Source organism: Myotis yumanensis, unplaced genomic scaffold, assembly GCF_028538775.1.
Source record: "Myotis yumanensis isolate MYYU_CA2020_CCGP unplaced genomic scaffold, mMyoYum1.0.hap1 SCAF_6, whole genome shotgun sequence".
NCBI classification, from domain to species: Eukaryota; Metazoa; Chordata; class Mammalia; order Chiroptera; family Vespertilionidae; genus Myotis; species Myotis yumanensis.
In genome coordinates, this window is record NW_027223757.1 from 36851809 (window position 1) to 36864001 (window position 12193).

The 12193-nt window shown below is 46.1% G+C and overlaps 1 protein-coding gene and 1 pseudogene across 1 annotated transcript; both read right to left on the reverse strand.

The window, feature by feature from the left end:
- Positions 1-242: 242 nt before the first annotated feature.
- On the reverse strand, positions 243-1812 carry GPR6 (G protein-coupled receptor 6). Its single transcript, XM_070419291.1, has one exon. It carries the CDS (start codon positions 1807-1809, stop codon positions 715-717), a length of 1095 nt encoding a protein of 364 aa, XP_070275392.1. The 5' UTR covers positions 1810-1812; the 3' UTR covers positions 243-714.
- A 5675-nt stretch (positions 1813-7487) lies between these two features.
- Positions 7488-7632, reverse strand: LOC139013386 (small nucleolar RNA SNORA48; annotated as a pseudogene).
- Positions 7633-12193: the final 4561 nt, after the last annotated feature.

Here is a 12193-nt window from a genome sequence, read left to right on the forward strand (position 1 = left end):
CTTCCCACCACTATCTGAATTAGGTATTTCAGTGACAATTTATGAATGGTGTGCAAATACATATGATTTTTTACATTGAGATTTTCACAGGAGAGAGATGGTACGTAATAAACTTTTAAAGTAAATGTATTACTACTTCAACACTCAGACAGTAGTGGCAGATGTAGTTATATAGTCAGTCACATGCCCAAAATTACATTTTTATAATGTATTTATTTGTGTACAAAATATGGTGTAATTTACTGATGTATAGGCAGCAAAATATTATCACATACAACAAAAATACACCTTTTACCCTCCTTCCCCTGCCCTTGTAAATGGCAACACTGTTTTGGCAGCTCAGCAGCTAAAATGAAGTGCTATAATTAAGCAGTATTGGAATGTGTTCACTTGACAAATGTGATGTACAATTTGAGTATACAACCACATCCTTGTTAGTTTTTTCACAGGCCAGAAAAGTCCACATCCTGAACACCTCCAGAAGATACAAATAACTTGTATATATATGTACACATGTATACACTGTATATGTAAAGTGCCACCAAACTTCTTTATCCTCGTGAGTTTGTTGTGTGTATGTTCATTCTCTCTCTCTTTCTTTCCAAAGTCAGGGTCACACTATTGGGATCTCAGAGTTCATCAGCAGGCACCGAGAAGCTCACCAGAGGCTGGCTTGTTGGGGGTGTGGTGTTGGTGAGAGGACAGAGGGGGCCTTCAGACCTCGCTGGGAGACCTGGAGCGGAAGGGCACTTTGGACTGGAAACAGCCACAGAACAGGAGCCACAAGGCACGCTGGATCTCCTGGTTGCGGAAGGCATAGATGATAGGATTGATCATGGAGTTGTAGGTGGCGGGCAGCAGAGTGGCGTAGGTGTAGACAGCCGGGTCCTCGCGGCTGCCCACCACGCAGTATATGGCGAAGGGCAGCCAGCTGAGGCCGAAAGTACCCAGCACCACGGCCAGCGTACCCACGCCCTTTCTGGTGGCGGCCAGGTGCGGTGGCGCCAGGCAGTGCTGCTGCAGGGCGATCTGGTGTGCGTGGCGCCAGACCACCTGGCAGATGCGCACGTACAGGTGCAGCATGATCCCGAAGACGGCAAAGAAGGTCGCGGAGAGCAGCGCCACGTGGCTGCGCGTCAGAGGGCTCACCACGCTACAGGTGGCACGCTCTGCTAGGCAGTTCCAGCCGAGCACTGGCAACAGCCCGAGGCCTAGGGAGACGGTCCAGGTGACGGCGAGCAGAAGGTGCACGCCCAACAGGGTCCGCCGCGAGTAGTAGGTGAGCGCGTTGTAGAGGGACAGGTAGCGGTCCACGGTTATGGCCAGCAGGCTACTGACCGAGGCAGCAAAGGAGGACACGAGGAAGCCCACTGTGAGCAGGCTCACCGTCTCCGAGGGCACCACGTACTGGAACACGAAGTGCAGGATGAGTCCGCAGCCGGCCAGCAGGTCGGCGGTGGCCAAGCTGCCCACCAGCACAAACATGGGCGTGCGCAGCGCCGGGGAGGACGCGATGAGCGCCACGACCAGCGCATTTTCTCCTGCAATCACCGTCCCCGACACGCACAGCAACACATCCCATGGATTCACCGACGACAGCGGCAGCCCAGACGATCCCGCGGACATCTGCGAAGACAGCTCCAGAGACCCGTTAGCCACGCCTCCGCCTCCCAGTGCCGCTGCCGCTGCGGGCTGCCCCCAGTCCCTGCTGTCCCGCGCTCCTGCCGCCGTGGCCACAGCCGCCGCCGCTCCCTCGACCGCCACTGCCACTACCTGGGACTCGTTGAGCGAAGAGGCGCTCGCGTTCATTGCGGCTGGACACTGCACCCTGTGTGGAGAGGGACAGTGAGCATCAGGTGTGCGGTTCAAGCTCCCAGGGAACTTCCCCGGGCGCAGGTGCCCCGCTCATATTGCCCACCCCACTCCGGACCCCACAGCAGAGCGAGGAAGCAGAGATTGAGAGCCACAAACAAATACCTATTGAATGGGTGAGAGGAACGTACACGGGTGCTCTCACAGATATCCGAGTTCTTGCATAGATACACACACGGATAACAGGCACTCACATGCACACAGATTAATCCCGTAAGGGTGACTGCATCTGCACACGTATCCGAATGCACCGAGCTAAGGGTGTGGGACCTGGGCGAGTCCCGCTTGGGCTCTGGGTCAGCGGGTTCCGGGTGTTCGCTTAAGCTGGGAAGCAGGGTCGCTGTCCGCGGTGCTGAAAGCTAAGTTTGTGCATGCAGAGCCCCGCGGTCCTGGAAGCTACAGAGACCCCTGGAAAGGAGGCTTGGGGGAAGAGAAGTTGGGGTGTCTGTGTAGGGGATGGGGGTAGGGTCAAGTTTGGCTTCATTTCTCCTTATTAGGAGGGACTCATTCCCCGGCTATCCTTCACTCCTTCCCCTCCCCACACCCTCCAAGTTCCTCTAGGGAACCCGGGCTGCTCACCTGGGGAGTCAGGGCTTCAGAAAGTCTATGATCATGAGCGCTGTGGTGGGGCGCCAGGCTGCGTCCCCGGAGCGGACAGAGTCGATGCCTGCGAAGCGGCCAGAGAGGAGCGCTGGGCTCCAGTGGTTGCGCGGAAGCCAGGGAGAGTGAGGGACACAGTCAGTGGCAGAACAGGCGGTTACGAGCAGCGCGCCCCGTTGGAGATTGACAGGCAAGGTGCGGTGACGTCAGGCTCCTAGCTCCGCATTCGCTTTCCTCACCGCCCATCACCACCCCTTCCTGGTCTCCCCAAACGAGGACGACTCAGAGGTTTCAAGGAGGGAGGAGATGCAGGAGTGGCTGGCTGCCTCTAGTCCAGAGCCTCCAGGAATGAGATTGGGGGCGGGAAAGAAGGAGAAATAGAAAGGAGTGAAGAAGACTTTGAGGCTGTGAGAGAGGGTGAGGTGGGAGGGAAGGGGTGACACATGAGTTGCATTGGCCAGGCAGCAAAGGCCACCAAGGGGGCCAGGCGAATAAGAAGCTCTGGAGAAGGGGGACATTGGGGCAGGAAGGTCTGAAGGCAGAGTTGCTACCTTGAAAAAAATAATACTTCTTTGGGGAAAGGAATGAATTGGGTGGTGTGTGTGTCAAGGGGTCAGCTTTCTTTTTAAAAAGGATATCTGCAGAACAGTGTGTCGAGTAGAGTCAGAGGACATATGCAGAGTTGTGGGGAACTGAGAGAAGATGGGACATTTGAGGAAAACAATCTCTTCTTTTAAAGGTTACCTGGTCAATTCCTCTCTTTCTCCCTCCATTCCTTTCTCTCTCCACCACTATCTCTTGAGCTCTACACAGTAGGTTTCACCACGATCTTCTCAGCCCAGTGTTTCCCAATTTCGGAAGCTGATAGTACTCTTTAATTAAAGACCAGGTTTATGTCTTGTTAGAATATAAGAAAACAGAAAAATGTGATTTACTTTCCTGGCAAAAGACTTTGCCCTATTAATCAGCGCTCTATAAAACAAGTTGCAGGACAAAAATAGTGATAACTCAGCCGCACCAGACTTCAGCAGGCAGGACTTTTAGTTTCAGCCCAGATAAATGATCTCTTTTTAGTTTAAAGGTATTTTGTTAGTAAAATACAAATATTAGACTTCTTCTTTTTGAATCATCCAGAACCTCTGATAGCTTGGGCAAAAGCTAAAATAGTTAGCTCCATCTAAGGCTCTAAAATAAATGATTGCACATTGGCATGATGGCCTTATATTGAGGCCACAGCCATGATTTTCAGGGTGACATGCTCTAGGCAAAGTGAAAGTAGGTAATATTTGTTATTGGTCTTTTCCCCACTTCTCCCTGAATCTCCTCCCCACCCCTTACCCCCTGGCTTCATTTGCCTCTAGCTCCAAAGGTCCAAAAATGAATAAAAAAGAACCACACAATGATAACGAGAAAAAAAAAAAAGAACCACACAAAACCATATACTCAGACTGTCTACAGACTCACATGGGGGAGCAGGTGGATTTTTACCCTGGCCTGTTCTCTATAAGTATGGCCCCCAAGTCCAGACTATTCCTGCCCTCCTCCCCCCCTCCTCAATACAACTGGACTTACTGGAAGAAATGAAGAAAACTGTAGAACTATTCAATTCTTTGCTGCAATAGTCAGTGTTGGACCATAAATTAAGTTTACACACAATATCTCCATTTGGACAGTTTATAAAATTCTCACACTGCTATTTTTATGAGCTTCCAAATTGGCTGAAATTCTAAGTTAAAAGAGTCACTTGAATTTCAGTAAAAGGTTATCATTTAAAAGCTAAGAATGTTATTTTCAGAGCTCTCAAGTGAACTGTCAAACCACTATAATAACATGTTAATCTCAAATTTTCCAAACTATCAAATAACGGCCCACGGGGAGGAGAACCCTCCCTAATGTCTAAATGTGTTACATTTCTATATGCCACAATGCAGCAGAAAGTGTGGGATTAAACTAAACAAACAGAGATCCTGTGTTTTGGACATCCTTATGCTTTCACCATTGGCAAGAATGGACTTTTCAGTGGTTTCAGGTGGAGGACAACCCATGCAGAATCATGTTGGCCAAGGGTTTTTAGACTGTCTTTACATCATGACCTCTCTCAAATGCTAGACTGGATGCTTAACCCCCCCGCCCATGCCCACCCATCTCAGGAGGCAGACGATGGGAAAGAAGAAAGGTGTGTGGTTCATTGGTTATGGATGAATATTAGATGAACTGCTTTGCCTGCTCTGCCCACAGCTCCTCACAAGTACCTGCTCTTCCAGTGGTCTCCTGTTCTACTGTGGTTCAGCCTGTGAATCATATGACATTTTCTACCTCAAGCCTAGAACTTGGGAGGAGATTAACCCCTAAGCCAAGGCTAGACAAGATTAGTCATCCTTTGCTGGTGATCAAATTCCCCTTCTTGAAAATTTGAATTAAGAGACATTGTGACAATGGTCAGTCAGTGTTGAGTTCTGGACCTGCAAGATTACGATAAATTAGGGCTGGAGCACTCATGTTGAGCCTGGTGTGAAATAAGTAATCAGAAGAAGCCCATGGTGATGAAAGAAAGAAGCAGGTATGGAGAGAGGACCTGAAATGAAGGAGACCAAATGACTGAGAGGTGGAGGGAATGACCTCAGTATCTGAGTGTCTGGTTCCTGGTTCTGGAAGTTCAGATCCCTGGATGCCTTGAAATTGCTATTTGTGTCTTGACCACAAACCTTTATAATCTTGAGCTACCCTGAGTGCATTTCTATACTGGGAATACTTGATAATTGACTGAAACATACAAGCAAATATATAATTGACTGAAACACACAAGTAAATATATTATTCATCCATCAGCTTGTCTGGTCCAGGTTGTGTTTTGAGGTGTACAAAGTTTGGTTTCTGGCTTGTAACCACAGGTTAAACTCACTATTGCCAACTCTGCAACATACTAACATATCATCTGGTACTTTTATATTCCAGCACTACCCAAGCATGAACACAAAAGAAACTTTTCTTGTCTGAGGTTATGCTGCAGAATCACAACCTCTCAACTACAACTCTTTCTCTGTTTCCTGTGTGTATCATTTGCCCATCTCAGCCTAAGCCAGTGGTTCCCAACCCTGGCTACCCGTTAGAATTACCTACAAAACTTTTAAAAACGACCTCCTCCTGGATCACTCACTCAGAGATGCTGATTCATATGGTCTGGAGTGAGGACCAGGCATCGAATTTTCTAAAGGCTCTAATGAAAAACCAGGGTTGAGAACACTGGTCTAAGCAATCATAGAACCTCCTTATCAGTTTAACATACAGTGAGTAATGGATTGGAGTTTGAAATAGTTGCATCAAAGGAATTTTAACAACAGTCCAGTTTCAAGTCACACTGTAATTTCAGATTTAAGGAGCCAACTAGACCCCCTGGGCAGACCTTTTATTTTTCACACTCACACAGAACCACCTGTGTGTGGAGGACCCTTGGCTGACACTTGGTTCCCTCTTGGCCCTGATTAACTCAGTGGCCCCATCAGGACCTCTAAATTCTGGTTGCCCTCAACCTTCTATTTTGCTGTAGACCTCAGTTTCTGCCCCCTTTCTTGTTCTGAGTTCAAGGCCACTTCCCAGGTGTGCCCTCTCCTGGCCCTTTGCAAATCAATTCTGTCTTACAAAATCAGAGCTGCAGTCAGCCAAGCTGTCTAGACCTTGGAAAACTAGGCCAGAAAGACCCATACTAGCAATTCTGGTCTCTCTCTGAGGAGCTGCAGACACACACACACACACACACACACACACACACACACACCCTCAACTTGGTTCTTAAAGACAAGCCATTCCATTTCCTACTGGGAAGTATAAGTCTATTTGGTGATACACAGATACTTGAGCTGACAGCTCATGAAGAGGGCAGGTGGTAGTGAGATGTATAAAGCTGTTATTAAGAAAGATTGTTGCTGAAAGAGGCAAGAATAACAAAGGGCCATTGAATTCTCTACATTGTTTGTCCAGATCCAGGGTGCTGGATGGAGTGTAATCTTTTGGGGACACCTGCTGAGACAGATAAATTATATTCAAAATATCCCCTTTTGTTCCTGCCATTGCCTGTCCCCAGGGTCTCTTCTCACCCTCAGGCATCGATGGTGTGTCACAATGTCCAAGGCACTTACTTCCTCAGCACATCCAAACACATCAGGGATGTTCCTGCTTCATGCCAGGTCAGCTGTCTTCATTCCAAAGGGCTGTTATTCTTAAAGGTCAGTATCACCTTCCACCAAGTTTAGAAAAGCAGCAGAACACCATTATGACCATTACATGTCCGCAAGATGCAGAACACTGTGCAGGGCAGCTGACATGTTTCATTTAACTGAATTGTTGGTGAGCTATTTTTGTGTGTTCATGTGTGATAAACAAATCAGGAAAAATAATAGCATTTTAAGACATATGTCCTTTTCCATAAAGAACAACAATAACTTTAATGAGTTTCATGGGTAAAAGTATAAATTTACAACTCAGATTACAGATTTATTGAATAAGAGAATGATAAGACTGGCTCTATAGGCATATTGGAAAACGAACACAGAGGCAATCTTCTAATCTGTCATGCCCTGCATTTTCAAAGTGCTTTGACTCTCACGCAGCGGGTTTATACTCATTGTCTCATTTTGTTCTCTGAAACAATTACGTGGAGTTTAGAGTTATTTCTGTTGCAGATGGGGCCACTGAAGTTTAGCGAGGTGAAGCAACTTGTCCAAGGGCACACAGGACACCAGAAGGTACATTGTGTACAAGTTATTGACAATCCCATGGGAAAGCAAAGCAAGCATCGAGTCAATGCGTGCAAAGCTATGTAGATTTCAAAAACAAAGAGGCTTTGGATAGTTATATCCGAAATGGTGAAGGTTGAATTTTATAACTTTAATATTACCATGAGCAGCAGTTTATAGATGACCTTTTTCTGTTTTGTAAGCCTCCTTGTAAATGTATTGTAAATATGTTAAAGAGAATTTTGAAAACAAACAAACAAACTCACTCATATTCTTTTTTTTTTATGTGCCTCAGGCATGAAACAGCTCTGGCCACCGCCACAGGCATCAAGCTAGGATGAACTAAGGACTGTACATCTGCTTTGCCCCTGACTGATATAAGAGCAACACCACCAATCAGGTGTCTCCTTGCCCATTGCCAGGGGGTCTCACTCCTATTCTTATCAGCTAACTAGAATTGCTTCTCCCCACCCATCCCCAGATTGTAAACCTACTGAGAGGGTGGGCCAGTTCTAATTAATCTTTTCATCAGTATGATCTGGCACAGAGTAGGTGCTCAATAAATGTCTATTGAATGACTATTTCCAGAATTTATCTTCATGCATATATATTTTACATGGGTAGATTGTGCAGCGTGTATTTACCATATATACAGTGTGCAATTTAAATTTTCACTTCATAATAAAGTATATGCTGTCAATATTTTTATATGTTGCATTGTAATTATGTTTATACTGTTGTCTAGTCACCCATGCATTCAGTAAGTATTTACTGAGCACCTACTACATGCTAGACATTGTGCTAGAAAATAAAGATGCCAAAGTATGTGTCTGTCCTCAGGAACAAATAAACAGTTTCTATGAGAACAGTGTAGTACATGTTATAAAAGAGGTGATCCTGGGAATAATGGAGACCCTCAGAAAAAGACTCTCACCCAACCGGAGTCAAGGAATGATGCCTAACCAGAATCCTGAAGGAGGAGTAACACTCACCTAGGTAAGGAAGACATGAAAGTGTTCCCGGCCAAGGAAGCATGAAAAAAGGTATGAAGTCAGGGAGCCTGGCCCCGCTCATTGGACTGTGGGCAGGTAATTGAGGCTAGCATGTCAGATCAAAGGGCAGAGCAGAGATACACCAGGTAGGTGGGGCCAACTCATGAAGGATCTCCTATGCCAGGGCAGGAGGTGAATTTTATCCAGAGGGTAATGGGGTGCTGGTGAAAGATTTTCTTAAGCAAGGGTGGTTGATAGAATCAGGCTTGTGTCCCTCTTACAATTTATGGAAGCCCCATTAGCAATTATATGGAATGATCAGAGAAGGAAAGAGTGAAGGCAGGCCTCTTAGGAGGCTGTTATAGTGATCTATACAGGGGATTTTGAAGGCTTAACAGGAGTGGTGATGGCAGGAATTGGAGAAGTTGGTGGACCCTTCAGATGTTTTGGACATTATATTAGTTAAAGCACTCTAGTTTCTGCAAAAGACAGTTATTCCAATCTTGGTGGCACAACATACTAGAGAACTGTTCCTTATTCACATGAAATTAAAAACAGATTGTTGGACTAGGAGACAGCCTTTCACATGATAATCCAGGGATCCAGCTCCTTTCATCTGACCTTGGAGTTCTCAGCATTCACCATCTCAGCATTTCACCACTTTGGTGATTGGGAAATGGTTGGGGAATTCCATTTGGAGTATGTTATGGGACATGCCTGGAAGTGGGGAGGTAGATAGACACAGATAAAAGGAGAGGAGTATCAAGGATGATTTTCAGGTGTGAACAGGAGTAATATTGGAGAGGGGCAGAATGGTTAATGCAATTGTGCACATTTGAGTTTGAAGTAGGACATCCAGGTGCAGAGCTCCAGGGGGACATTGCATAAAGGGGTTGTTCTAAACTCAGCATAGAGTCTAGACTGAGGTTAGGATATAAAAAAACTCCTTCTCCTCCATCTCCTCCTTCTCATCGTTTACTTCCTCTTCCTCCTCCTAATAAGGTGCACCATTTACTAAGGTACCCTAAGGGGTGGATCCTATTATTATCCTCATTTTACAGAAGAGAAAATAAAGATTAGGGGGTGAAATAACTTTGCCACATGGTTGGAAAGTTCAAGAGTCAGAACTTGAACCCCACTTGTCAAACTCCAGGTGAAAGGAGCTGATGAATCTAAGCGAAGAGGACTGGGGACAGTCCCTTGGGGGTAACAGTCCTGGCAGGATGGGTGGAGGAAGAGGCAGCCACAGAGGAAGTTGAAAAGAGCAGCCAGAGAGGCAGGATATATTATAGAAACCCAGCCTCAGTTGAGAGGAGAGAGGGGGTGTGGAAATCAAAGAAGGGGTGAGTGTCAGTAGGAAGAGAGTCAAATTATATCCTGATAGGTCAAATAAGGTTAGGTCAAGGAAAAAAATTAGCTGAACTCAGCTAGGTTCATCAACTTACTGGTGACTTTGTGAAAGTGCAGGAATGGTAGCAGCCAGGCTGAAGTGAATGTGCTTTAACTGAGGGATGAGAAAGGAGAGTGCAGATGTTTCTATCCAGAAGTTGGCTTGAAGGGGAAGACGGCAATAGGGCAGTAGCTAGATAGAGATGTAGGTTCAAGGTAGAGCTTTTCCTGAAAAATAGAAGTGCTTTGAAGGGGAAAGAGATAGCTGAGAGGCCAAGATTGATTTCAGAGACCATAGCTATTTGAGGGGGTAAGATGATGGGGAGCAAAGATAGAGAGGTCTGGAAGATAGATAAAGAGATTAACCTGAGAAACGGACAGGGGCTGGGAGAATGAGGAGTGCACATGGGGCCATATATGTAAATTTTAAGTGGGGAACCAAGAAATCAAAGGACTGCCTTCCAATTCCTTGTGAAATTTTGGGGATGAGGAAATCAGCTAATAGTGAGATGACAAATGGTAGCGTCTCTACAGTTATCATTTTGATGACTGCACCATATTGCATTGAGAATATAGAGTAACATTTAATTTACTGTTCTCCTACTGTTAGACATTTAGGTTGTTTATATGTTTGCTATTAAAGATAACTCTACAAAGATTACTTTCATGCACATGTTTATTTTTATTTTGTACTAGAGGCCTGATGCATGAAATTTGTGCAAGGGTAGGCCTTCCTTCCCCTACTGCTGGCTTCACAGCCCTGGCTCTGGCAGCCCCGCCCCACCTCCATCTGCCACCTGCACAGCTGTGGCATGGCGCTGCCTGCATCTGCCGCCACACACCCCAGGTTCCCAGGTTTGGAGTAAGCCCCCCCTCATCCATCGCCGGTCAGAGGGTGGCCTGGGTCTCCCTGTTTGGGGCAATCATGGGGCGATGGCAGCCCCCTTTCCCACCAATCGCATGGCACCTGCCTTGGCTGGCCTGGCACCAGTGCGTGTATAGCACGGTTGTCCTGAAGGTCATCTGGATGGTCGTTCTGCTGTTCAGTCATTCGGTCCATTTGCATATTATGCTTTTATTATTATAGATAATTATCTTGACATGAAAATTGTCAGCCAAATGGCAAAAACATTCTCATGGCTCTTGAAATGCATTGCTAAATTGCTTTCGAAACGACTGTGATGATTTACAATGCAACAGCACTCTGTGTGTGTACCAGTTCCTCTGCAGCTTTTATAGCACTGGGTTTTATTATTTTAAAATGTTCTTCCAATTCAGTGGGTATAAGAGGTACCTCATTAATGATTTAAATCATATTTATTTGATTACCACTAAGGCTGACCATTTGTCTCTCTTTTTTTAAAACACTGAATTTTCTCTTATCTGTTAGGACTTAAGGCTGTTTTTATATAGCTGATGAAGTCTACTGTAGACATTCATACTTTGCATGTCAAATTTGAGGTGACATTTCCCCTTTCTTCCTTTTTTAACTTTAGTTTTTATTGTTCAGAAGTATTGCCTTTTTGTAAAGTTGTTTTTTTAAGGATAACGCATACCTCAGCTTCTAGTCTGAGTATGGCACATGCGTGGCTTTAGAGTAGAGAGTTCTGTCATTTATTAGAGAAGAGCGAGGACAGAGATCTAGGGAGACAAAAGGTTCTGGGAGGGGGCTGGCCCCTGAGGCAGGCTGTAGTCTCCTCTGAGCGTCAAAAGCCCAACTGTCTGGCGTAGGCCTGTACCCTTTACCCAAGGAGGGTGTTGGCACATGAACACAGCAGAGCCTTTGGGCAGGGTTGTGAGACTGTGGCTCTCAAGTCCTAGCACAGAGCTCCGCAGGGAGGCAGAAATTAGGGAGGCCAATGGATTCTGGGCAGTGGAACAGATTAGCTCAACAGGAGCAAGGTACCCACCAGCCCTCAACAAAGAACATCCAGCTGGAACACAACCCACTGCAAAGTTTGAACAGGAAAGAGGCCCTAAACGGAGGGAAATAATTATAGGGGAAGGGGATAGAGAAAGAAAAGTCACATTCACTTCGTCCCTCGCCCTGGGCCAGACACCATGAATACACATTAATGCATGATGTCATCTTACTCACACTTGCCCCTGTGGAATTATTTCTATTATTCCCATTTAACACTGGAGGGAACAGAGGCTCATGGGGTTAAATAACATTCACTGTTATGCAGTTTATACGAGATGGAGTCCATTCGGGTCTTACAGTCTCACTTCCTTAAAAAAGGTCTTGGTTCTGGAAAGGGGACCTGAGGCTTCAATGCGATGTGTGGCCTGGGGAGCAGGGGAGCAGGGGAGCAGCGGGGGCAGCGAGCAGATTTTGGAGGGTGCCGCTTTGGTGCAGGAGGAAACAGGAACCCAGGGGAGGATTCTGAGCAGACAGTTGATTTGAGTCGATGATTTGGGAAGAGAGCAGGGAGTGGGGAGCAGAAAGCAGGTTATTTTTCTGTGACACACTTGTGGGTGCCAAGTAAATACAGCAGGCCTATTACATGAGAGCCAGCCAGAACTGGTATTTTGGAGTTGCTGCTAAGATAAGTCACCACTCTGAATGTTTATCTGAAATGTAATCCCCTGATCTTTTGAGAAGGA

Bases quoted from the DNA above. Each gene is read 5' to 3' on its own strand.
- GPR6 (XM_070419291.1), bottom strand. From the start codon at position 1,809: ATGAACGCGAGCGCCTCTTCGCTCAACGAGTCCCAGGTAGTGGCAGTG.